At 44.2% G+C, this 27,723-nt stretch overlaps 1 protein-coding gene across 1 annotated transcript in view; it reads right to left on the reverse strand.

The window, feature by feature from the left end:
* LOC135379013 (paramyosin) overlaps positions 1 to 24,363 on the reverse strand; it is a 49,401-nt gene extending 25,038 nt beyond the window's left edge. The window contains exons 1-3 of the mRNA XM_064612249.1: positions 24,134 to 24,363; positions 3,826 to 3,882; positions 1,288 to 1,541 (exon numbers count right to left, since the gene is read on the reverse strand). Of these exons, the coding sequence (XP_064468319.1) occupies positions 1,288 to 1,541; positions 3,826 to 3,882; positions 24,134 to 24,241 (419 nt within the window). The 5' untranslated portion in view covers positions 24,242 to 24,363. The remainder of the gene's footprint in view (positions 1 to 1,287; positions 1,542 to 3,825; positions 3,883 to 24,133) is intronic.
* Between the last annotated feature and the right edge of the window lie 3,360 nt (positions 24,364 to 27,723).

Here is a 27,723-nt window from a genome sequence, read left to right on the forward strand (position 1 = left end):
AAAGCTAAATGATTCATCGAAGCAATTCGACGTGAGATCCCAGGCCGCAACCCGTAGGACGAGAACAAGGGCTTTTTTTATACGGTGCCCGTTTACGCATTTCACACTTAATTCTCGTTGTTTACGTCGTTTACACCTAATCGACCTGCTTCGTGTATGAATGAGTGAATGGGAATAGCGTGAGTGGTTGTTCGTCCCCCCTGTACTTGAGCCACTCTAGCTCGAGGAAAGTCTGCTGTCGTGGTGGAGCGATAGCATATTTGACCGGAAATCAGAAGACCCAGGTTCTATTCCTGGCGTCAGCACCTTTTCCTTGAGTTGCTTAATGCCACAGATTGAGAAGTTACCCGTCAAAAAGAACTCGTTACGGGTCAAGTTAAGGCTGGTTTAGAGTCCGACGGAGCGGGGCGTAACGACGCGCAGCGCACCGCCGCGCATCGCGAACCGCCGTCGGTGAGTTCATAGTTCGGCGACACTCGGCAAAGCGCGGCGTGGCGGCAACGCGCGTTTCGTCAGCCGCCGTCGGGGGAGTAGAGCAGTGTTCTACATCTGGCGGTGGCCAGCGAGCTGTGCACGGCGTGGGCTCCGGTGGACTCGCAATTCCAAACATGACTCTAAACCAGCCTTTACCGTGTGAAAAATGTAACTAAGTTAATAACGAAGTTCTTCAGCCTGAAGTGTAACTCCCAGTTACGGAGTTACTTGAAGAAAAAAAAAAGAACGAGATACTTCCAAGTTACTTCGGACACAAAATAGCAGTACACAGGTGCAGCGCGCGTGAGCAGTTGAGTTCGACTTTGAGTTGCCTGCGGGGGAGTCCAACACGCTTAGATCATTTTTGTTTATGTCCAACAACTCGAACGCTTTGCATCTTAGTCCCTGTGAGCGCACAATGGTTAAATGGCAGCGGTTCTTACTTCCTGAATAGAATACTGTCATTGGTTCAATATCACGTTTTATGGCATGAAATGCCACTGAATGAACCGGGAAGAAAGCAAGAAAATAAGTAATTAAAGGTAACTTGTAACTTAGCTCAAGTTACTTTGGCAAAGTTACCCGAAAAAGAAAAAGAAAGTTCCCCTGAAAGTCACCACGGCGCAAAAGTACCGAGTTAAGTTACAAGTTACCCAAAAAGGAGCTTAGTTACAGTAACGAGTTACCTCGAACTCTGCTTAATTCCCTAATTTCGTTGCGGTTTTGAGTTCGGAACAGGAATTCGGCCGGTTTTCGTGCCGTGCGGTTTGTGCTTTACTTCAGTCGCAGTTGAAGGCGCGCTGCAGTACTCACTTAGCCTTAAGCTTGGTGGCAGTGTCCAACTGCTCCTGGAACTCGGCGATGGCTTCCTGGTGCTTCTTGCGGAGGTGGTGTGCAGTCTCCTCGCTCTCCAGGTGCACATCTTCCAAGAGCTTCCTGAGCTTGGACAGTTCAGCGTCCCTCTTCTTGTTCAACTCAACGTGGCTCTCGGACGAACCTTCGGCTTCTTCCAGCCGGTCGCTCAGCTGGATGAGCTGGACCGTCAGGTCGCTCCTCTCACGTTCGATCTGTTAACATAGACAATGCAATCAGCAAGGAAACAACAAGAAAGTGTGGTCATAACGGAGGTATCCGCATGCGACTCTACAGCATCCTAATGGGGGTACACCGATATCACACAGTTAGGAAACCACTGGTTCAAAATCCCCGTCGTTTAAAATCACAGATCGGCAGAGTGTACTTCCGGCACCGGCTATAGAACACGAGCGGGGACATGTAGTCAAGAAAAGTAACCTATGTCTCACCATATGCAATATACAGGTTGCCTTTTTACTGGTACCACAGATTTTTTATTCAAAATCTTTGAGAGCCCCAGGCATGCCGTTTGGACGTGTAAAATACCTGGCCTGGCGGACCTCTTTCCTAGCCGGTCGCATCAGTGTTCGATGACTAATTAACTAAAATCCGATAATTAACTTATTAATTAACGAGTTTTAGGAAAAACTGATGTGGCAGGATTTATTACCGTCGTAGTCTAAAGCTATTCCTGCTGTCAGCGATTTCGAAATGTTTTCGCGCTTCAAGACACGCGCAGTTTTTGCTTGCTATGCAAATGAGCCCAAACAGAATCTGTGCGCTCAAATTGCGCCGGAAGGGACGTTCCCATTTTTGCTTCGGGGGCCAAAAGCTTTTTTTGCGTTTTTATTTTTTTTATTATTATTTTTTTTTTCTGATAGCGGAACACAACACGGATCATATCTACAACGCCGACCTGTTTATCTCTTCAGTGCTGTTAAACCCTCACCCAAGGTCTCGATGTCATCTGTATCAGAGTTGTTACAGCGTTTTGCCGCCGAACGAAAAATGGGAACCTCCCTTCCGGCATAACTTTCGGTTTCGGCTCATTTGCATAGCAAAAAAAAAACTGGTATTAGCTCGAAGCACAAAACCATTTCGAAAGCGTTCACAGCTGGGATAGCTTTCGATTGCGACGCTCTTTAATCCTGCCATCTGAGTTTTTCCTAAAACTCGTTAATTATTAAGTTAATTATCGGATTTTAGTTGATTAGTGATCGAACAGTGATGCGAACGGCTAGGAAAGATGTCCACCGGGCCCGGTATGTTAGACGCCCAAACGGCCGGCATATCTGGGACTCTCATAGATTTCGCGAATGTAATGCGAAATGGTTTCCTTAAGCAGCTAATTATTTCGCCGGATCTGCGAAGGAAAACGGGATCAACCTGATAGACCGCCATCAATTTTATACGACGGCTTTCTTTTAGAAAGGTTATGGTTGCAGCTAACGACTCAAGTAGTTGCCTACTGTTTTGTAACTTGGCCTCAAAATTATGCACAACGCAACACACGGTTGCACTGGACAACGGAAAACAGACCCAATAAGACCCTTTTATTTCTTAGTTTTACCCCTTCCCACACTCTTTCAAAGAGTGTACGTCGATTTTGAGGTGAACTTCCTGCCGTACTCAATTTCCCTCTTTCTCTTCAAAGGTTGCGGTGCTAGATGCGATTATTCGCTTGTTGAAGTTCCAAAAATAATATAAATAAAACGAAAGCGGCTCCTGTTTTTCCAAATCCACTAAAATTATAGAGATAAAATGGTTGAAAAGCAAGCGAGCTAGCTGGTGGCTAAGATCCATGGCGAAAACCCGAGACTGGGAAAAAGACGAAAAACAGACGACACAACACAAGTCTCAAACACAGCTCAAAGCTGAGCTGTGTTTGAGACTTGTGTTGTGTCGTCTGTTTTTCGTCTTTTTCCCAGTCTCGGGTTTTCGTCATGGACACTAAAATTATCCGTGGCCTGTTGTCACCCTATAAGATTACCCTTCCCTACCGACACCTTTTCGCAGTTATGTGCCCCAGTTAGCTGTTCTAGAAATTACCACTTCCAAATAATGTTTTGGCTATCCACTCTTATTAGCAGCTTTAGAGCTTAGCCGGGCAAATTAGGGCATGAGGTCCCCCAATTATGAATATTTAATAGTTATCATCCTCTATTTACGATCTTTCAAGATTATCCGCCCGAATTAATACATTTTACAGTTCAGTAGTTATCCGTCACTATCTTTACTTTTCCTGGTATGCACCGCCTTCCGCCTTCTTTGGCCAATAAAAAAGAACCAACCTCTTTCCTCTTTAAAATATCGCTTTCGAACGCGGGTAACCCTAAAAGGCGCGACGGCGGTAGAAGAGCATCCACCGCAAGAGGGCAGCTTCCGCGGCGCGAGCGCCCGCCGTCTATCACACGCGGGGTGGAAGGCTTATTTCCGTATCACCCTTTTTTTTATTTGCGAGCGCATATTTTTGGCGACGCTGTTGGAGACACTCACCCTCTGCCTGAGCTCGCGCTCGGATTCCAGGTCTTCTTGCAGCAGGCGGAGCTTGTCCTAGAAAGAGAAAAAGAAAGAGAAAAACAAGAAACGATCAGTGTCATGAGCCGTGAAACTTGCTATTTCGAGGGATGCGACAGCGAGTTTTAATACGTCTACGGTTTCACACAGCAAGTACGACAACAAGTAGGACGGAGACGACGTGAAATGAAATAACAATAATAATAATAAATAAATGGCGGTATTCAAAAATAAGATTGCATGCAAAGGTACACTCTTAAAAATGAACTTCACCGCATAGCACGCTCTAAGCCAGCGATCATCTCGAATGATATCGTTACCTGCCCCGATTTGTTGAAAACATGAGGCGTCCGCCTTTTTTTGTGACACTTATGCTGATCATAACTGTCACACAACAGGCGTACGCCTCCCGTTTTCAACAAATCAGGGCAGATAACGATATCGTTTGGGATGATGGTTGGCTATAGGAGCCTGCTATGCGGTGAAGTTCATTTTTAAGAGTGTTATCCGTCCTCAGATTGATGCAGACTGCTCAGGAAATACGAGTAAATACCGCAAAAAAAAGAAAAAGTACGGGTCTTGTAGAGCACTTTTCATTTCACATTTTCTTCTTAGCTTGATATTATTTTGCTCCCTGAACCTTTATTAGCGGCTTGAGTGGCTCAGCAGGCAGCGTGGTCTTCTACTGTCTGTCTTCTACTTCTACTTCCCAAGTATGCGGGTTCGAACCGGGCCGAGGACGCCAGCAACTTGGTGGCAGGTTACGAGTTGCTTACACACGCTGTCTTCTGCGACGGGATGTAAATATGGTGTGCCGTGTGTTGAGATTTGAGCTCACGTTAAAGAAACCCTCCGGTGCGCAAAATTAATCCACGCGCCGACAACTGTGGCGTTGCTCATAATCGCAGTTGCCTCACGACGGATAGCCACGAATTATTATGATTTTTTTTTATTTCTAATTTCTCGAAGAGAATCTTTTATAATTCATGAAATTGTTATAGTGTCGCATATCTCATTAGTATGTGCTTCTGAGACAGTGCGAGATACGCATATTGATCATGTTAGTACACCAGGCTTTTCCTCTACACAATGAAACATCGGTTTCCCGTTCCACTGCAATCACCCCCTACTTCCCCCGTTTTCTTTCCTTTATTTCGTTTTCTCCCTTTTTTTTTCGCTTTCTTTCTTTCGTTTTTTTTCGTTTTCTTTCTTGCCGCCTTCTTTCCTTTTTTCGTTTTCTTCCTATCTTTTCGTCCCCTTTCCTTTTCCGTTCCTCTTTACGAAAGGAATAGCAAGTCGGCCTTTGCCTGACTAACCTTTCCTTGTTTTTTTTTTTTTCTCAATAAACATATCCCCCCCTACTTCTCCCCCCTCACGCTATACTCTCTCCATATGTCTACGTCTGCACACCGGTCATAGCGGTCATAGCGCTCACAGGAAACAATTTTTAAAAAAGTAACGAGAAACACCCGGTCGATCCGTCTCGAACAAGGGACGCTTTGTGAAGCGTCCTCCTCTCTCTCTCTCTCTCTCTTCTTTTCTTTTTTTTTTTTTCGGAAAAGAAAGCCATCCAAAAAGCAAAAGAAACATACAAAGCAAGTATCTTTCTGGAAAGCGTTCAGCGGCGTTCGGGTCTTCGTCTGTGTGTGTCTGCTACTGCAAATTGTCGCTAAACTTCGCGAATGGTCTCCTGAATGCATGAGTCTACGTAAATATGTGCCCTTGGTCAATTTGAACGACATAAGGCTGTATAACTCAGACAACGTAGCAATTTTCCAGACACACAAAGTAAGAAACAGTAAGAGCATCTTTCTACGCAAAAAACAAACGAAATAAGACTTCTTTTTTTTTTTCTTTCATCAAATGAGAACACCACCCACATTTTGTAGTTCTTCCCATTGCAATCCCATGTAACCAGTGCATGTTTTCGATTACGTGAGCGTTTCGAACATGATTTCACCATGTTTTGCCAATTTTTAAGGGGTTGACCCTATTCGCGGGTATTTACTTCTGGCAATTTCACTCGCAAGATCGCTTGCTCTTTTTCTTTTTTTTTTAATTGTATATGATCGTCAAAGTAAAAATGAAAATATCCGCGAAATATATAAAAAATGACCACTAACTAAAATAACGTTACGCTCACGTACCGCGATTGGGGCGCTATCCACGCGTGCTCGCAAACGGAGACCACATGACCTGCGAAGCCTTGTCACTTTTTATTAAACATCGCTGTTCATCTTTTTTAAAAAAAAAAAAATAATAGTAATAATAAAACGCAACTAGCTTGTTTGAAACACGTCGGCCAGATGTTTCGCGACGTTACTTCGCTACGAGACGCTTCCCAATTGGCATCCCTACCCTTAAAAAAGCGAGTAAAAGGTTAGCTTATTCGCAGCGTCTGAAAAGGCTCAAGGCACAAAATAAAAAAAAGAAAAGGAAAGAAAGACACGGGCGACTAGGGGGGGGGGGGAATATGTTTATTAAGAAAAAGAAAGGAAAGGGGGGCGACTAGGGTACATCGCTGCCAACAACATACAGGTTGTTTCACTATCATAGACCTTCCCCGGGTTTTTTTTTTCTTTTTTTTTTCTTTTTTTTTTCTTCCTTCTCCCTTCTGAGTCAGCTTTCAGCTGCGTTTAAAACTTTGTGGGTTTCTGTTCTCGGGTTCTTACCGCAATTTATTTTTAGGTCGGAAGAAAAAGGCCACACAGAGCTAACGTTGTCGCAAACACTTAAGTTTCTCGCGCAATTCAATCGTAATTGGCAACTCGACGCTTTGATTCAACATTTTACAAGCTAGCTCATGCTTAGTCATGCGTAATTAATTATGCACAACACAAGAAACACTGGGGGCTATGATATGCGTCCGCTGACAAGACTAGTTTGAATCACGTAGATAGCTCAATCCGTATCATGTTATTCGTGCACGGTAGGTGGGACACCCTGTGTACCTTAAAGGGACAGTGAAGTGCGGAAATTTTTGCACTCACAGAATGGAAGGTGGCGTTACCTTGACACCAACACAAATGAACGGAATTGATCAGGCGCGTCGTTCGTGATTTATGATCGATAGAAAAAAGAAAAAGAAACGCAATGTACACTTTACCTCTCCTACTCCATCTGAAGGAGGCCCACATACGGAGCATGCTCTCATTGGTCTCCTCAAACCATTTGTCCAATCATCGCAGGATATCGTTTGAGGATACAAGAGGCCTCTCTGCGTTTCTTGAGAAGTAGAGGGAAAGCGGCAACCGCGGTTTCTTTCGCTCGTAAACCGCGAACGAATCCGGTTCCTTTGGCGTTGGTGTAAACGTAACGCCATCTTTCATACCGCGAAAAGAAATGTTTGCGCTTTAGTGAGCCTTTAGGGTGAACATATTCCGAACCTATCAAGAAAAGGGAAGAAGTACGCGAAAACATTTAACGACAGGTTGTCATGGAAACGGTTCCGAACGGTGAAAGGGCGCAGACTATAGCTAGTTCATCAAGAAAATGAGGAAAGACTTGTCGAGTTTTGTCGAGAAATGGTTGTCTGTTAATTTTCCCCTTTCTCGGGTCTTCTCATTTTCATGGAAACGGTTATTTTGTTATGTCCACTTGTTGCGTTGCAATGTCTATCGTGTACGTACTGCTACCTATATGCACGTTGTCATGCGTAGCTTTGCTAATCTGCTATGTTATGATGCCCGACGTAACTCAGCCTAACGCTAACTTACTATACAGGGTGTCCCAGAAAATTCAGTCATTTAATTATAATAAAAAAACTACACCACCTAGAGTCCTGCGGTCAATGGCGTTTGTTCTTACTGGGTTTTTGCCACCTCCTCATGTGAATGTCGTGCAACGTAAGTTTAATTATGTAAATTTTTGCGAGCTTAAGTCGGAAATTTGCCTAGTAAAGGTTACTTTTTTACCCCACCGATGTGAAGAGAGTGTCTAATTTAGTCAATTTAATGATAATTGACAGGGGTATTCAGGAGCTATCCCATTGGAAAAAATAGCCGAACATCATGCTCTACGGAGGTCGCACAGAATAGCGCACGATGAATTTTTCAGCGCATTCTTTGTTAGTCCAACGAAAGGAGGTTGGAAACCCAGCCCTCTCCGACATCGCAGAAAGAGATAACACAGGCACGGCTTATCACGTCCGACTTTCGCTGGAATAATGCTTTCCCTCTCCCAATTTTAGGAACTGTTACTTTTTCTACTATCACTCTGTGGGCTGGCTTCGGAACCTCCTTTCGTCGCACTAAGAGCGATTGCGCTCAAAAAGTCATCGCGCGCTATGGTCCGGTGCTCCGATAAGCATGATATTCGGCTATTTTTTCCGAAGGGATAGCTCGTGAATATCACTGTGAATGATCATGAATTTGGGTGAATTCGGCACGCTCTTCATATTGGTGGGGTAAAAAAGTCACCTTTACTTGGCAAATTTCTGAGTTCAGTTCACAAAGATTTACATAATAAAACTTGGAGTACATGACATTCACATTAGGAGGTGACAAAAACCTAATAAGAACAAATGCTGTTGACCGCATGATTCTAGGTGGCGTAGTTTTTTTTTATCGTAATTCAATTGACACGTTTTCTGGGACACCCTGTATATAATACATAATCGGGGTTTTACGAAACACAAATTTTAAATGGTAAGCGCTACCGCACTCGAACATTACAACATAGATATCCGTATCGCCATACCACAGATAGCATTCGCTGCCAGCCGTGTCACTCTGAGGGAGGAAGTGCCCCGGAGGGTCTTCCGTAAACTTTTGTCCAGCACTGTACATACATGGTGAAGCAGGAGTTGCGCTGGGTTATCACATTTGATTCGAGGAGAGAGGGAGGCGTACGCCTTTTTGTGGCAATCACCATATACACAAATTGCCGCAAAAAGGGCGTACGCCCCCTTCTCTCCTCGAATCGGACAGCGATAAGCCCTATTATTCGTGGCAATCGTTGGCGCACAGCGTGCTATGCGGTGAAGCTCGGTTTTTAGAGTGTAGGTTCTCCAGACTCGCAAGCACGGGGGGGGGGGGGGGTGCAAAAAACGGGAGGAACATTATTACTGCTACGTTGTGAGAGCTTAATGTGTCACTGGGGAAATGTACGTGTTTAGAGCTAAAGTAACAGAGCCCCCCGCAGAAGGTACACATGAAAAAAAGTTGGGGGTACTGCGAAACATTTGGGTTTGTGGACCAGTGTGTCGAACCGAAAGCTTTTTGGTTCTGGCGTTCGTTTCGCTTCAAGGAAGGCTGTTCAGTTCGGATTCAACTCTGGAGTGCAAAAATATCCGTTCGAAACCGGTTCGAACCGGTTCAGTTTCACACGGTGCAAGTATAATTGATTGCAGCGAAAATAATCCCCCTTATTCTTTCCAATAGAGAGAGAAAACAAGAGACAGGTTACAAGCTCCTACAATGTGACTTATACACACACACAAAAAAAAGGAGCCCGTTTTGTGCCCTGGCACGTTGTTGTAATGTGACGTTTCTAGAGTTTTATTCCCAAACACCTATGGATGCCCATGTACGTATTGTGCCCTTGAGGTCTTGCGTTACGTACCCTTCAGGGCAAAATAGTTCCATTTGAACCGAAAATCGAAAACATATTTCCGGTTTCCTTCCGGAGCATGAAATTTTGTTTCGCTGCTCGTTCCGTTCCGGTTCGCCCAAAAATAACGTTTTTTTTTTTTCCGGTTCTCTCCAGAAACCTGGACTGCGTAAGTCATTTCTTGTATATGCTCCCTGAGTATGTTCAAAAATTACTCCCAGTCTTTCTGGCGTTGTTGCCCCATGTTTCACCACTGGCGTGCTTCCTGGCTTGATACCCGCATTCAAGGCAGACATGGTGCTCTTGCCCAAATGTGAGTCACATATCCGGGCTCTAACTTTAGCTCCACCTAGTCATGACGCCTCTTTCATGTCTCACCTTTTCGCTCTCTTCGGAACAAAAATAGTGAGCTATGAGTCACTAAAGGTAAAAACCGGTTGTTTACAGTGATAACACCTGTCCTATTACGTCACGGATGACTTCATTGCGGAGATCATTTGGCAATGGCGTGTTACTTTCGTGTTTCTATTTCTCTGTGTTGAAGATAAACAAAATCCTATTCGTGTGCTCGGAGTCGTGACGTCATCCGCTACAAGGTGGAATTATGCAGAGGTAAACGATATCTTCCGGGTTTATCGCTCTTCTTGCATTCTGTTGTGAATTCAACCTATGCGTGCGTTGGTTTGGTATTCGTATTTCCTGCTCCTTTTAGGTTTCCTGTTTTTGCACAGTAGACTTCGCAGACATCTTCTTCGTGCGTTTCCAACCTTCTTGCCTGTGCTCCCTTGCTACAGCTTCTACACTCTTAAAAATGAACTGCACCGCATAGCACACTCCTAGCCAACTGTTATCTCGAATGATATCGTTATCTGCTCTGATTTGTTGAAAACGGGAGGCGTACGCCATTTTTGTGACACTTATGCTGTTCATAATTGTCACAAAAAGGCGTACGCCTCCCGTTTTCAACAAATCAGAGCAGATAATGATATCATTCGAGATAGTGGTTGGTTAGGAGCGTGCTATGCGGTGAAGTTCATTTCTAAGAGTGTGCTAACCCTAACCGTCGGTAAAATATGCATTTCATTCGCTAAAACGACTTCGATAGACGTCGAAAACACGCGAAGCTGGTACCTTGCTTCCTACTTCGAAACACGGTCATTATCAAACCCAGGAGTTATGACCTTTGATTTTGCCAACTTTCGTAAATTGTGAATTTTGATATGTGAGACGTTTAACGCTGGGATATCGTGACATATCCCTGACAACCAGCGTCTTTACCGTTTGGGTAATTGCAGTTCAATTGATTTCAATGATGATTAAGAACCCCTTGTTATAGGGGTATTAAATCCTGTGTGATATTTTAATACTCCACCAGCTCCCGTGGCATAGTGGTTAGGATGATCGCTTTCCACGCCGAGACTGGGAGGTGACACTGGTTCGAATCCTGTCACCGGCTGTGCTGTCTGAGGTTTTCCCTGGGTTTTCCCAGGACTTTCCAGACGAATGTCGGCACAGTTCCCCTGAAGTCGGCCCAGGACGCATACTAACCCCCCTGTCCCCCACTCCTTCCTGCTATCCTCTCTCCATCTGTCCACATCTGTACGCCGCTCATAGCCACAGTTGCTTCGCGACGCTAACACGGAATTAAAAAAAAATTAATACTCGTTTAAATCAAGCACAAAGTAACACATTTGAGACAGGTTGCTAGTTTCCACTTGTCCTGTTTCGAAGAACAACAGTAGGTCTTAACGTCGTTTGGTGTTAACGGTAGTAACCTGCGGGGCCCGTCCCTGCGAGAAATATCTGCGCGATATGCGCCAGCTGTAGGCCTTTCTCTCTCTCTCTCTCTCTCTCCTCGTCTCCGTGTCCGGGATACACAAGCGATGCAAACCGTGCACATTCTACGATGAAAGGTGCACTACACTCGCGACAAGCGCCGCGAGTTCTCCTGATGGCTCGCCTACTTGCTTGCGTTTTCAATAGATGGCGCGCGAGTCGTCTCAGGGTTAGCGTTCGCAAGCTTTGCTTGGCGCAACAATCTTGGAAATTCGATCGGTGAAAAGATGCTCAACGTACAGCAGGGGTGGTACGTATCTGAAGCGTCCAAGTTACAAACTTTCAGAAAAGCATAGAGTTTCTACAGGTTTGTCTTTCACCGTACAGTTTCATCAAACGACCTGAGAAGCGAACGTACCTGGAGATATAAATTGCAAAATTTATTGCAAAATACATATAAATTGCCAAACTGCCAAAATTGCACAACGACACGACCCTCGCCCCGTCTGGGCCGGAGAGCAGTCGTGGCGATGGTGATCATGTAGCTGCTTCCGGTAGGCGGCCAACGTCACGGCCATCGCGCAGGTAACAAGTAAATGATGCTAGACGTGTTTAAAATTCAAACACGTCTAGCATCATTTACTTGTTTCTTTAATGGCTTTTTCCCCTCTTTGTAATTCACTGGCGTGCACTGTGGCATTGAGGAGTGCTCAGTCACCCTCCCAGGTGTATATCGCACGCTGAGCGACCCCTGGTTTGCGAATTCCGAACGATGCGCAGCTACCCAGGGCTGACGAGCCGCAAACACGGCGAAACACGTGTCCTCTGGTGCTGTTGCATCGTTCCATGAGTATCTGTTTCACTACGTGCAGCCATAGAAGCCATCTTAATCTGTAAGTTTGAATTTCAAACACGTCTAGCATCATTTACTTGTTTCTTTAATGGCTTTTTTCCCCTCTTTGTAATTCACTGGCTTGCACTGTGGCATTGAGGAGTGCTCAGTCACCCTCCCAGGTGTATATCGCCCGATGAGCGACCCCTGGTTTGCGAATTCCGAACGATGCGCAGCTACCCAGGGCTGACGAGCCACAAACACGGCGAAACACGTGTCCTCTGGTGCTGTCGCATCGTTCAATGAGTATCTGTTTCTCTACGTGCAGCCATAGAAGCCATTTTAATCTGTAAGTTTGAATTTCAAACACGTCTAGCATCATTTACTTATTTTTTTAATGGCTTTTCGCCCTCTTTATATATATATATAGCTGAAATGAAAATTGAAACACAGACTACGAAGGTACGGGAAATAAGAAAAAAGGGATAATTTATTTACATTTAAGATACTTGGAATGCTAAAAGGGTTGTCTACATTACGGCGGAAGCTCCGCCTTCGTCAGGACGTCAGGACTTCGTCCGAACCCCATTCACCAAGTATATATATATATATATATATATATATATATATATATATATATATATATATAAACAAAGCTCTGGCGAATAAAATATAAGCACCCTGTATGTACACGACTCCGGGAAAATTACGCAAGCAATGCCTCGTCTACACAAATACGCATTACAGAACCAGTGGCGTACACTCTTAGAAATGAACTTCACCGCATAGCACGCTCCTAGCCAACCGTGATCCGAGCGATATCGCTCGTTCCTCTGATTTTCTGAAAGAGGGGGCGTGGCGAACGTCATTTTCGTGATATTATGCGGTTCATACTTGCCACAAAAATGGCGTACGCCCCTGTTTCATCAAGTCATGGGACAAAAACGCTGCCATTCGGGATGGTGGTTGGCTAGAAGCGTGGTATGCGGTGAAGCTTTGATTTTAGAGTGTACGGTCTAGAAACAGAGCTTCACCACATAGCACGCTGTTCGCCAACGAATCATAGGGCTACCATTTCTGATTTGAATGGAGAAAAGGCGTACGCTTTCTCGTAGAAATTACCGTATTATCAAATTGCCAAGAAAAGGGCGTACACGCACCTCTTTCTTCGAATCCGGAAGAGCTAACCCTATCATTTGTGGCAGTGGTATCATTTCGGGAAGGGGGGGGGTTGAACGCCCAGAACCCCCCACTCCCCCTCGCGTCTGGCTAGGCCAGTGTACATAGCCACCTGCATGTACACTCTTAGAAATGAACTTCACCACATAGCACGATCCTAGCCAACCATCATCCCGAATGACAACGCTCTCGCCCCTGATTTGTTGAAAACGGGAGGAGGAGCCTATTTTGTGCTCATTATGCACGGCACAAAATAGGCTCCTCCTCCCGTTTTCAACAAATCTAGGGCGAGAACGTTGTCATTCGGGGTGATGGTTGGCTAGGAGCGTGCTATGTGGTGAACTTCATTTTTAAGAGTGTAGTTTCCTACCAATAATGGATGCACTCGATGTGAAAATCGGTTGTGGACTTAGGCTTGGCACTGTTCTTTCACAGCAGCGTTCAAGAGAGCGCCCGCTTAAATATAGCTGGCGTGAGCAGAGAAGAGCGAAGCGCTCGTCCAAATTTAGTGTCGTCCATTCGGGCCAGTCGTAGAAGGAGTGAAGCATGAGCTCACCACTGCTGTATGTGGAAAGGGAGGTTACTGTGCCGCTGTCGGCGGTTTTGTTCCCCTTAGGCCACGTTGAGAGTGATAATTCAGAGTTGTACGTAACGCGTTACTAGTAATTGCGTTACTAGTAATCAATTACCTTTTTCAGTATTTGTTAACGTAATCAATTAATTTTGTGAGCAAGTAATTTTCGATAATCAATTACTGAGTCATCGATTACCTTTTTAACCTTCTGTCAACAATGGCAACTCTTTCCAGCAAGCCAATCTGTTCTTCTGTTCTACCACGAGTTCAACTGAAGCAATGACGCAGAGGTCACTGTGACGCCCGTCTCTAGTCCACACGTGTTCCATGCACACCACAGTAATATGATAATCCCTTATACCGCGACCTACTGGAGCAACAGTAAAATAGGTGACCGTATTGATAAATTGTGCGGGTTGAACATCACGATAGTAATAAAATGAAGCGGATGTTTCGATGTTGTTTTAAATGTGTACATAAATCTGTAATAAACCCGTGTATGCGTTTTGTATGTTGCTTTCAAATGTATTTGTGAATTTCACTTATCATGTATGTTTGTGCCTCATATTAGAATTTGCAACAAGAGCTGCATGATTGCATTCACTGCAGGCTTGTTGGCTTTGCTATGGCCCACAATTTAAAAGTAACGGGGAAAGTAACGCGTTATATTTTTAAATCGGTAACGTATTACATTTTCGACGAAGTAATTTGTAACGGTAAAGAATTACTTTACGCGCAGTAGTAACAGTAATTGTAATCAATTACCTTTTTCGAGTAACGTGTACAACTCTGCGATAATTACGTGCTCTGCGATTACCCCCAGTGAGTAAGTACACTCTTAGAAATGAACTTCACCACATAGCACCCTCGTAGCCAACCATCATCCCGAATGACAACGTTCTCGCCCCTGATTTGTTGAAAACGGGAGGTGGAGCCTATTTTGTGCTCATTATGCACGGCACAAAATAGGCTCCTCCTCCCGTTTTCAACAAATCAGGGGCGAGAACGTTGTCATTCGCTGTGCTGGTTGGCTAGGAGCGTGCTATGAGGTGAAGCTCATTTTTAAGAGTGTAGGGTAAGTGAGTATACAAAGTCGTAAGCAATGAGGTGTCGATAAACATAGGGAGGGGGGATCATTGTTGCGATCGCCTTGTAAGGACCTAACTTATTATTGCGGAAATGTGTCTAACACTGCAGTAACAAACACCCCCGGATGGGGGTAGCAATTTGGGGGCGTGCGGATGGGGTGCATGGGATAGAAAGGGAGGGACTGTGGACAAACATTGGGAAGAGGAGTGTGGGGGGTTTGGATGGTGTACGGAGTGTTGAAATCATTGCCCACAATAGAAAACGTCGAAATAAGATATAGATGCTTCATTCTACTCTGATGGTTCATTTCCACTTGATTTCGTTTCTTTCTTTCTTTCTTTTTAATGTCACTGTTCTTTTGTTTTGTTTTTTTAACTATGGTGGGGTGATACCAATAGCGCCGTAGTTAGAAACATTACTCAGCCACGCCTCTATGTCATGAATGTCGACATTTGTAACAGCGAACGTTTCGGCTTTTGTCGCCTTCGTCAAGCTCCGTTTAATTTCTCCTCTGCCTCTACGTCTAATCGCAGGTATCACTATCAGGAAATATGACAACATAATTCGAACAGAAATGGGACCCACACGTTGGAATTTTGTGGGTGTGACAAGTTTTGTCTCCTACATATGGATCTTCTGCTTTCTGTGTTACTCTTGAACACGATGCTTCTAAAATAACACCCATCGCTGGTTATGCGAGCTTGTTCCGTGTTTTCTCGCTCAGCTGTACGAATGTTTGCTTACCATTTGTGTCGAGTGCAACAGCTATAGCGCGTATTCTGTTCTGGCGAACAGTACAATGTGTACACTCTCAGAAAAAAAACGGGTGGAGCAGTTACACCTTTTAGGAGGTAATAGTTGTCGCATATGTTGCGCCTAAAAGGTTGCAATGTTCTACCTGCTACCTTACTCTCTGCCACGAATGATAGGGTTATCGCTTCTGATTCGGTGAGCGAGGGAGGCGTACGCCTTTTTGTAGCAATTTGGGTATAAGATAATTGCTTTTGCCACTCTGTTACACCCTTTATCAGACGCTACGTTGACCTTATAGGTGGTAACTATAGAAGTTACCACCTCTTCACACCTTTTTTTCTTAGAGTGTAGAGCGATATAACGAGCTACATGCAGTACGTGAAACCGTCGCAAGCGTTTTCAGTGAGCAGTAAAGCGCAAAAAAAAGGGTCGGTCTCTTTGATGTTTGTGTGTGTGTGTGTTAGCGCCGCGAAGCAACTGTGGCTATAAACGAATTACGGACGTGCACACACACAGGGGTGGCATCCAATGTATTGCTCCGTAGACGAAAGCGTGCTGGGCGAACGCAATGCATCCTGGACAGGTCCTGGTCGCACGTCACAGCAAACGTCAAGGCACACGCGACCTTAACGATGGCGGCGCCCGTGATCGGCGGCCAAACCGTTTGTAAACAATGCGGTTGTTGTTTCTGGACGACGTTTTGGATGTTTTTCGATCACGGTAATTATTTTTATCCGATAATCTCGCAATAAAACGCGCAGTTTTACACATACAGCCTCGTATTGTTGACAACTTCCAAAGATGTGATGACGACCGCGCGTTAAGACTTACCGAGCCGATGCGATGTACTTAAACTAAGGTGAAATGGGCTACCATGTTGCAGAAGAAACAGCGCATAGTTTACGCTGGCAAAATACGGTCATCTCTTGGTGTTATGACGGCGAAAATATGTCGGTAAGCGGCAAAACGCCATGTAAACAAAGTCACATGACCTCAAAATGACGTTTTCTATGACGTGCGACCAGGACAAGATGGCAGTTTTGCCAAAAGCACCCGCTTGAGGGTAGTTACAACAATGGCGGGTTTGTGTCACCCCTGTGTGCACACAGATCAAGAGGAAGAACAGCGTGAAGGAGTGGAAGAAGAGGGGTCGAGTATGCGTTCGGGGCCGCCTTCTGTGGGAAATGTGCCCACACTCTAAGAAAATAGGGTGTGAAAAGGTGGTAACTTTTATAGTTACCACCTAGGTCAACATTGCGTCTGACAGTTGGTGTAAAAGGGTGGTAAAAGCATTTATCATATATCCCAAATGCTATAAAAAGGCGTACGCCCACCTCGCTCACCGAATAGGAAGCGGCAACCCTATCATTCCTATAACTTTTGCAACTTTTTTGGCACAATATATTTGCGACAAGTATTACCTCCTAAAAGGTGTAACTACTCAACCCTTTTTTCTGAGAGTGCGCATCTGTCTGGAAAGTCTCCGGGACAATCCTGAGCAAAAAAAAAAAACGTCATAAGCGTGGTAGGGAGCATCTTAGACTGAGAATTTCGAGTCGGTGTACTGGTAAAATATAAGCGGAAATTATGTCACTATAAAAGAGAGAGAAGGAAGAATGACAGGCCTTGTATCAGAAAAAGGAGTGTCTCAAAGTGTTTTCTGCCTAACGGCTCCGCTGCCTTTTCGGGTGATGGAGTATATATTTAGGTACGGTTCTACCGCGTCTCCCTGGAAGCCTGGCCGCAGTCTGCCGCTCTAGGTTACTGCCGTGTTAGAGGTTCAGTACAGTTGAAAATTGTATTCATTAATGAATGACATTGACACATGCATTCGATATTTTTTGTCGACAAATTTGTCGCACATTCATCAGCACAGATGCGATACGGTTCGTTAATGTAATTTGGCGAGATTACCAACAGCACAGCCCAATTGCTTGGTTGATTGGCTTCGAGTAAGAAATATTCAATTATGTTTTGTATTTTTATGGTGCCCATGAAAAACCGTCTTAAGTTGGTGCACAACATTAAAGGAAAAAAATCATAAATATGAAAAAATAACAACATCATTCTAGCACAAAGGCAAGCTAATGATGATGTTACAATTATAGTGGCAGACGAGATATCTCAGAAAGTTACCAAAATACCGACATTAGGTTGTCGACAAGCGTCATTAATGTCAGTCCTAATACGTGTTACGGGACTCTGATCACGATACACCCCAACCAGACTTGTACGTATTTGGAGTATTGTATTTAAAATACTGTATTTTAAATACAATTTGCGGTATTTTGGTACTCTACTCAATACTTTTTGTTTTGTGTATTTGTACTCTATTTAAAATACATTTTATGGCATTTTCTACTCAATACTCTAATTGCATATTTTGGATCTCCCTCTCAGACTTTCTGTGTCTTGTCTTTCCATTATCTTGCTTGTTCAGCGGAAATTTCCCGAGTCCCTTGGACTTGACCCGGACATTAGCCCTTCTTGAAAGTCCCCATTTAGAGATCTTGCCCCGTGTGTACTAATCCTTGGCCGGTCAGGGTTCTATTATGTGTGCCCTGACATGGTGATGCCGAATTCTGAACTCGCCGAGCAAGGACTTGCTAGAAATTTGCTTTGTTCTGGGTCACGTATACTCAGTGGTGTTATGTGGTATCTCTCTGTCATCTTTTTGGGACTTGTGTTTAGATGACTCCTATCACACAGCGGCGGTTAGCCGGCGTTCACACGGGGCAACTTTTCCCAGCAACTCGAAGCAACTCAAACCAACGTCTCTTAAGCAATTTCGAGTCCGCGTTCACACGCAGCAACTCGGTAGCTCCACCCACAAGCAACCTTATGGCGACCGGACAATGTGAGTTCGAATCGAACTGGTGGAATTAGCTGCTGTTTATCAGATTTCAGTCAGTTTTATTGCCACAATAGATCATTATTGCCTTCCAGAAGTGGCAACTGATATGTTTCCGTGGAGTTCGTAAAAAAAGAAAAAGTTATTTTTCAGCTGCACCTGCAGGATTTGAACCCATGAATCCACGAACGAAATCCACAACGCCATCGGGAGTCACGTGTCAATGCTCCCCTCGCTGATTGGCCGATGCACGAGCAACTTCTCAAGTTTTCGGTCGGGGTGCGATTCACAGCAACTCTGAGCAACTCGAGTTGCTGGAGGTTGCCGGCTGACAGCAACTCCAAAGTTGCTCATAGTTGCTGCAAAACGTTGCCCCGTGTGAACGCTGCCTTAGCGTAGTGCGCGGGGTTTAGGTGATTTATGTCACATAGCGGCGACTTGCCGCATTTGACCAGTGACCGGTGACTTTTTGCGATTAAGGATAAATAGTATCTTAATTGTATTTCAAATACTTTTTGTAGTATTTGCTACTCTATCTTAATGACATTAATTTAATTTTCATGTATTTATACTCTATCTTAATTACATTCTAACGTCAGTATTTATTATCTTATCTTAAATACATTTTTGAGTATCTTGTACATGTCTGACCCCAACACACACAAAAAAAACGGGAAAATGGGGGTAGATGCGAGGCTTTGGGAAAACAAACGAAATAAAACTTTTTTTTTCCTTTCATCAAATGAGAACACCACCCACATTTTGTAGTTCTTCCCATTGCAATCCCATGTAACCAGTGCATGTTTTCGATTACGTGAGCATTTGGAACATCATTTTACCATGTTTTGCCCATTTTTAAGGTCGTCTCATACGATATCATTTTTGCATAATAGCAGTCTTGTCTTTGTTGCGTAACAACGGTGTATAATTGCGCTTCCATCGTGCTTTGAAACGCAAGCTATCTGCAAATCATAGTCGAACATGCCGCGTATTTTTGCATTGGTTTCTCCTGTAATAATGTGGCGTTGTTTTGTGGTATTCGGTTGACGTTAGGTAGACTAGAACTTAGAGGAAACGGGATAGTTTATCTCAGGCGTTTGTTTGTTTCTTAAGTCTTTGTTAAGTTTCTTCTTTCTGTCAAGGATTGTTTCTTAATTTCAAGTGATTGAATTATATGGTTTCAAGTTTAGCTTTCGCGAAAATTTCGACCTAAAAATTTACACTTCAAAAATGATGCTGTTGTCAGCTGGTTGCGCAATTTCCTGGTAAGATTCTGCGCTTTCGGGTACATGTGTGCGGAATGCCGCTCTTATCAGATACAGTCCGGCCAATCTCGGGCTCGTTATGTGGCAAACCCTTCACTATAGATAATTTGCAAAATTTAGTGCACATGGGTATCTCTGGTCAGTTCGATTTGGGAAAACTTGCAGCCGCGTAATCAAATTGTATTACACTATTTTCCACCTTCAACTTCAAATTGTAGTTTTTGATTTTATTTACATATGTTTTTCTCAATAAATTTTTTCGTCGTAGCTCTTATTCAAATTTGTTCTTGTCTTTGCGTTCTTGTCAACGTGCTTGTGTCAAGTACAGCTCCCGTCAACCATAATCATAACACTGAAAAAAAAATCCGTCTCATTTTCGACTGCGATAAAAGCCACTCCCGGGGGGGGGGGGGCACTGGGGGAATATAAGGAGAACAAAATCCTTGAGTTAAACTAAGAGAATATTTTTGGTCACCTAAGATTTTCGTATGGCCCCAAGCTGCTGTAATCACGCTCGAGAACGAGGCCATATTTTTTTCCAGTGATAATATTAAGGTTAACTGGAGCTAACTGTGCAAGGCTTTCATGCGTTTTATATTTCAAACTAGGTAGCACGCAGAGTAAAATGTTAATATATTTCCAAGTACAGCTTGTGTCGTTTTCAATTGTTTTCAACAATATTATTACTTTGTTCCGACTTCCCACATACACAGTTTCCAGCATTACCTAACTAAGAATTCCGTAACATATAAAAATATTTCAGTAACCGACAGGGGAAGTAATTATTATAACACACATTACATGAAAACAAGGCGTGATATTCATTGACGACGTGCACATGCCATAGACACTTTCCCGTAGCGGTTGCTAACAGTGTCATGGCGTATCACCACTATGAACAGCGATGTTAGTTCAACGTTTCGGTTAGAAATTTTTTAATGGAATCCTAATAGAATTTTAATGGAATGGAAGTTGGTACATCCTAACACTACTAGCGAAACAGGAAAAAGGAAAAAAAAAACATTTTGAGATTACAGTCGTAGGCATTGAAACATCGTCGGAGATACGATAGCAAAGCGTGCGCTACGGTCAACGTAACGTGACATAAAATGAACGTTTTTGTTATTATAAACGAATAATATAGACTTGAACATAGACTTTAATACACAATGGCGAAATACAACAAACTCTATTTTTCGTATTGAAACAGTTACATCGACTGTACTTTGCATTGAAATTATCACAAGGAGAGTCATTACAATCAAAACAAAGAAGAGCGTATGTGCAAGTTTAAGCAAATAAACTTACGCTGAACACCTACATTTTCCAACACACCATAGAAGCAGTACTATTCGGCAATATTCTTTAACTCAAATAAGCTATGTTCTTGTTGTTGGCACTGATAGAGACACGATATTCGACCACCTGTGGCAGACGCTTTTTCTGGACAATGCTTATTGGAATGTACCCTCACGTTAAAGTCTCCCGTCTCCTATTATTGACCAGGACAAAGCTGCGATCGACTTCCAGGAAAGGTATCGGCACTATGGTATCGGTAAGTTACATGGCTGTCCTCGCAAGAACGCCCTCCCATATTGCAAAAGAAGCACACCAGTCGCAAGTTGGCGCAGATGAAAAAGGGTAACTCAGGGGGGGGGGGGGGGCTGTATTTGGAAGAGGAAAACGGTGATGAAATCCTTTTCCGCCATGTAAAGTCCCTATACAACCGCTCCAGACTTTTTTTTTTCTTCTGTCTATACGCCACTGGGCTAGCTACTCCTATATGTCAGGATGGCATGAAACATGTAACCGGGTCTTCGTACGCCTACAATGCGCATGTTTGAAGGAATACGCGTATCGAGAAGGGAAGGGGAGACGTCACGCTACAGATCACCAAAAGGCTGCACAAGAACAGAACGCCATGCCGAAAGTAGCAGTGCTACATAGCACAAATTCCGCGTAGCTGGCAGCCCTCCTTCTTTGGCTGTCCTTGAGATATGTCCTAAAGATTGGCTTTCACCTATTTTTAAACGGAAGGCCCGTCAACAGATGGCGCTGTTCTGCAGTGTAGTACCATGCGTCCCCGTGTTAAGCCTAACGGGGTAAGCCCATTTGTGGCTGCTTGCACTGCAGTGATGACTTGCGGAATCTCGCCCTCATTAGTGTGCATTAAATCAATCCCGAAGTGAATGTCTGCGTTATGTTCTATTACATACTGCGCCTGTACTCAATAAACGCAGTAATTCTCATCTGTTGCGTGTACCGTATTTTCACGCGTATTAGCCGCGGCTTATGCGCGATTTTTTTTTCTCACGGGCGCCCTGCGGCTTATCCACCGGTGCGGCTAATCTGATGACTATTTTTTCCTGATATTTTCCCCATACGCCGATTTTAACGAAAGGGCCGACAGTGTCTCTCGAACAGCACTGCCCTGCCGATGCACGAACAGTGCGTAACAGGGACGGGTCCACATTCGAGTAGATTAATCTTCCTGGTGCATTCCCCCAAGCAGCTTTAAGGAAAGTGGTGACAGTGATTCACGTCTTCTGGAAGATCACTGACCCATCAGTCCACGAAAAACACCCGACAAGGGCACAATCCGATCTTGGTACTCCAGAACTGATCTCCTCTGTTGTACACTGTGCCGATCCTGGAGTATGGACTATAGGGTTTATGGACTTCTCTATAGTCTCCTTTGTCGCACAAATCAGTCGTCTCGTATTGCCCCGCGGCTTATCTGCGGGTGCGGCTTATCTGCCAGAAAATTTTCAAAACGTCCCAAAAAACGCGTCCTGCGGCCTATCTGCGGTGCGGCTTATACGCGTGAAATTACGGTATTTGTTTTTCATGTGCTCTTTTGTGACACGGGCGTTGCTCTATGTATCCTACCGCCATTACCCCACATTACTCACCCTGAACGCATTGGTCGAAAGTGCGAGGGAATTTTCAGGTGGGATACAACAAGGAAGTTGGAAATAGTTCATATTGAAATGCAGCACGGAGGCAGAACTAAAGGGTGGGGAGTGGGGGGTTAAAATATGCACGGGGACGTTGCAAGATCGTGTCCGTGGATGTCTCCGTGCTGTATTTCACTAGGAATTTTCAAGGTCTGTCCTGGCTTCTAACGCGCACATATGGATTGCTTGCAACTTATATAGCTTAGGGAACTAGTGGCAAACTGTCGCATTCGTTTTCATCGTGAGCAATAAACCACGTCCCCTAACCGTGACTAACCTTATTATTCCTAATGACAAATGGTCTGATTAGTACCGAGAACGTGTTGGTGGTTGCTACTTTCCTTATCGACTTGCGCATTATTTTTGTTATCTTCACTATCCCTCTACATGTCAGTAAACTTCAGCAGCGCTTCTGCGCTGGTGCTTTCACCTAGATAGCACAAACAACGTAGCAACCGCGGAACGGTTATAATAATTTTCTCGCGCACAGCATGTTAACCATATTCATGGTTATAGCTGGTACGCGATGTCGGTTTGTGCGCACAACAATGTTAGACGGTCGCGTGAGTGTCACATTCTTGTTGACGGTTTGGCCTACACGTCACAGTCAGGTTTTTTTTAGAAAAAAGTTTTGTGCCTGTCATTTGACTATTGGCCGGTGGAAGCAAGCCCCTTAAATAACCACCGCCGGATAAACCACGACTTCCTGCCTCTTCATAGGGGCGGTTCACAGTTTTACTCATACGATTCCGGCAAGCGTGAGATTAATCAGCTGCTTTTGATATCCTTACGTACAGTCGAATTGTTGTACTGCAAAACTTACTTTGATACTGTAATCCACTCTGATAACCGGACTCCTTTCGGTATACGCGTAGCTCAAGGCTCGCGTTGAACAGTAATCGCCTGCGCACTTATTATTTCTCGTAGTCCACGGTCTATTTATTTACGCGCCTGTGCCCAAACCCTTGTCGTTCGAATCTCTCAAAAATTCCAATAGGGATAGAATCCTTAGACGTCACCAACATAGAAGGGCCATAGCTCATACCGTACATTACAACGTGTCCTGCATAAGCGCCCTTCCCCCTCTTTTTTTTTTCCTTGCTTTCTCTTAGCGCAATAAAAATTCCAACGCATTCCTCTACTTCTTGAAATAACTATAATAATAAGCTACGCCACTGGTTGGTCTGTGGATTAGTTTTGCCGACGTGACACTTTTTTAATGTGCGCCGAGATCTTAGCTCACGTCCTTAACACATTCCACACGGATTTAACGTCCTTCCCGAAGGACACCTTGTCTGAGCAACTTGTACCCTGCCGCCTAGCTGCTGTCGTCCCTGGCCAGGATCGGACGCGTAACTTTGGGCTGAATAGGCAGACGCGCATCTAAGGAATTTACCGGGGCCGGTACTCTCGAACTCCCCTCACGATAAAGTGCGCTGATAGCGATGCACATTGTCCTACCTCAAGCCTGGTGAGAGCTCCGAGATCGGTTCCATACTCGATGGAAATATCACCGCCTCCACCACTGGTACTCTTGTACATGTACTTGCTGGTCCTCGTCGAAGACATGGTCGTTCAACTCAGTTGTCGGATTCTGTCGAGAAGGTAAGAAGAACTTCGCGCACCGGGGATACCAGAGCCCGCACCACACACCGGCTGGAGAAACCCTCGACGTCGAAGTGAAGCTCAGGAGGTCGCCAGGACTTGAAGCCTCGTCCGAGCTAGGGGGCGCTGGCGCCGGATGAGTTGCTGGTTTCGGTTTTCCCGCACGCTCCTGGTTCTGAGGAGACGTTTTTGGCCACTGACTCCGAAGCTCGGGTTTCGAAGCGCGAGGAGAATCCTTTTTGGGAAGGTAGCTGTGTTCGGAAGGGGGGGTGGGGGGTGGGCGCGGTGGCAGGGCGAGTGGACGCATCGTTCACGAAACAAGGGCTGTGGAGGTGTTGAGCGGGGCGATGGTAGATCATGAGAGGCGGGGATAGGGTATGAATGAGAGTGTCTTATCTTGGTTGCAAGAAAACGTGTAGGTTTACAAGCCGGAGAAACATCGAGGCCGTTTGCCGTACAGTGACGTTGCGGATAGAATAGATATTATGACTGTCAGAATAATAATAATAATATTTATTTCCACGATATTGTTGGGGAGCCAGAGACAAAAAGCTCCAATGGAGCTTGCCAAAAAGTCTCTGGCACCTACAGCATGACAGCAATCACTTTATCAGAAACACTAATTGACATGAGAAAAAAAAACAAGCACAACTGAAAATCACATAACCATTAGGCAAAACTGAAAAAAAAAAAGACAATCATATAGTCACATAGGCAAAAACACAGCAAGAACCACAGCCGAAAATCGCGTAACCAGTTCATTAGAATCGATTCATGGACGCCTAAAAAAACGACGCTTTTAGATGACGGTTGGACGGCATAACATCGGAGCTTGTAGAATAGCGAAGCGAACAGTTGTGTATATACCATTTGGATTCCGCCACGAATACGCCAGTGCTTCCCGAACTCTGCTACCCTGGAAACCATCAAAAATATAAAATGGCGCGTCGCGAACCCCCCCCCCCCCCCCCCCCCCCCTCCGTTACTTGATTGTTTCGGATGCCATAAGTATTCCGATTTCAGTGCATGAGCCGTAATACGCAAGGTTGGCGCTGATATTTTATTTGGCACTTAATTGTGATAGTGAATCAGCTGTGCTGGGGTAGAAACCATCGCAAAGAGAAAGAAAGAGAGCAAGCAAGAGTATGCCACCAGGAGTGACTGTTCCTAATGACTGACGTGAGCTTGTGAGCTTGTTTGTTGCTTGTAGAGTTTGTCAAAACGACGGCGGAGCTTGAACACAGTGCCAGTTCGATGTTCAGGTGAGGTGTGATCTGTACTTTGTTTTCATTGACGACGACGCCAAGTTCGCAGAAGCATGTCGTGGCAATGCGAAGGAGAATCTTCATGGCTTTAATATTCAAGAGCGTGTACCTTCCTACTAACCCTACCCAGAATACGAGATGAGATTTCAGCTGAGACTGTTACTGTTCCTTTGTCAAGTTTCCGGTACGCTTTGCGACTCCCAGTTTCGAAGGAACTGCAATACGGACACGACACGCAGCGACTTAAAATCAGCAAAATGTATGACGCAATACCACAGGTAAAGTAACAGAACCAGTGCAAAGAAAGGAGGCTCAAAATCGACGGAAAGCACGTTACGTATATTGTTGTTTGTGGCAATAATTGTTCTGCTATTTCTGAGTCTATATACGGTACAGGGATGGGCATAAATATATTTTTTGAGTATTTATGTACATATAAATATAAAATACTTTGTTGAAAGGGGTATTTAAATACTCTTCATAACTACTTTTCAACAAGAGTATTTGAATACAAAATATAAATACAATATTTAAATACCGTGACTACTACCATAAATACTGCGAGGTAGATGTCATCTGGAACTGCAGAAATAATGATGATCATAACAACAAATCAGCAAGGAACAATAGCACTTATTTGTTAGATTATCATTGCGATTTTAACATTAGAAGTTTCTCAAAGACTGCATCTTTTAGGCATCTTCTGTTCGGTCGTACAATCAGATTCTCAAAGGAGAATAGCATCTCCACAGGTGCCGATGAACAAATGCTTGTATTAAATTCGACGAAGGTGCTTCGTACAACGACGCAGTCGCTACCGTTGTCCGCAACAACAGTGATAAACTTGCCATCTAAAATGGTTTGTCGCATGCGCATGCTAGCGAAAACATTTCCTTTTCTTTTTCGTTTCTTTCTTTTTTTTCGTATCTTTCTCTTTTTTCCTTTTTTCCTTTTTTCTCTTTTTTTTTCGTTTTCTTTCCCCTTTTTTTTCCTGCTTTCTTTCTTTTGCTTTTTTTCGTTTTCTTTCTTGCCGCCTTCTTTCCTTTTTTCGTTTTCTTCCTATCTTTTCGTCCCCTTTCCTTTTCCGTTCCTCTTTACGAAAGGAATAGCAAGTCGGCCTTTGCATGACTAACCTTTCCTTGGTTTTTTCCTCGATAAACATATTCCCCTCCCCTAGCGCAAACACGGCATAACTCCGCCCCAAATTCGCCCTTCTTCCCGAAAGGTACAAATGCCGGAAACCTTTAAGCTACGAATCAGTATATTCTTTATTTAGGAATATTTACAAAGTATTTACAAGAATAAAGTACCAGAAAATTGGTATATCAATATAATTATAAATAGATTTGTCGACTGTGTATTTAAATACGAAATATAAGTACATGTATGTATATTTTAAATAGTATTTTAATTACAATGTATTTAAATACTGCCCATTCCTCCTGGTACGGTGTGTATGTGACAAGGATATGACACATACAGGAAGTACGCACAAACTGTCTAGCATATTTTTGCTTTATATATGCAAATTCCAAATGGAACCGATGTTTCGTCCAAACCGAATGTACATACGAGCAGTTCAGAAGCGGGGCACGTCGGGCCCAAAACGGCACAAGACAGCGGCATCAAACTCAGCTGGCTAGGGCGCCTCAATACTGACTAGCATTCAGGCACAGCTGGCACACGTCATATTCTGAATCGCACGAATGCGTCACGCAAGCTGCGCACGTCTTCGCATCCGCGTGTATGTTGTATACAGGGTGTTCATTTTTATCCGTTACGGATTTTTTTAATAAAAGAGCTACGCATAGGTTTTTTTTTTAATGTAGTTGAGTTATACGGCCAGGGGGACACCCCCTCGTACTACATTTTGACTAATTACCTAACGTAGGCTAATTAGTTTCACACGTATTAGCCGCGCGCTCTGCGGCTTATCCACCGGTGCGGCTTATCTGATGACTATTTTTCTCTGGTACTTTCCCCATACGCCGGTTTTAAGAAAGGGCCGACAAAGTGTATGGAGCAGAAACGCCCAGTCAATGCTCGAACAATGCGTAACAGGGGCGCGTCCATATACGAGTAGACGACCTTCCTGGTGCCTGCACTGTTAAAACAGAACTTCACCACATAGCACACTCCTAGCCAACCATCATTACGAATGATATCATTCTGTGCAGTGAT

Source organism: Ornithodoros turicata, chromosome 1, assembly GCF_037126465.1.
Source record: "Ornithodoros turicata isolate Travis chromosome 1, ASM3712646v1, whole genome shotgun sequence".
Taxonomy (NCBI): domain Eukaryota; kingdom Metazoa; phylum Arthropoda; class Arachnida; order Ixodida; family Argasidae; genus Ornithodoros; species Ornithodoros turicata.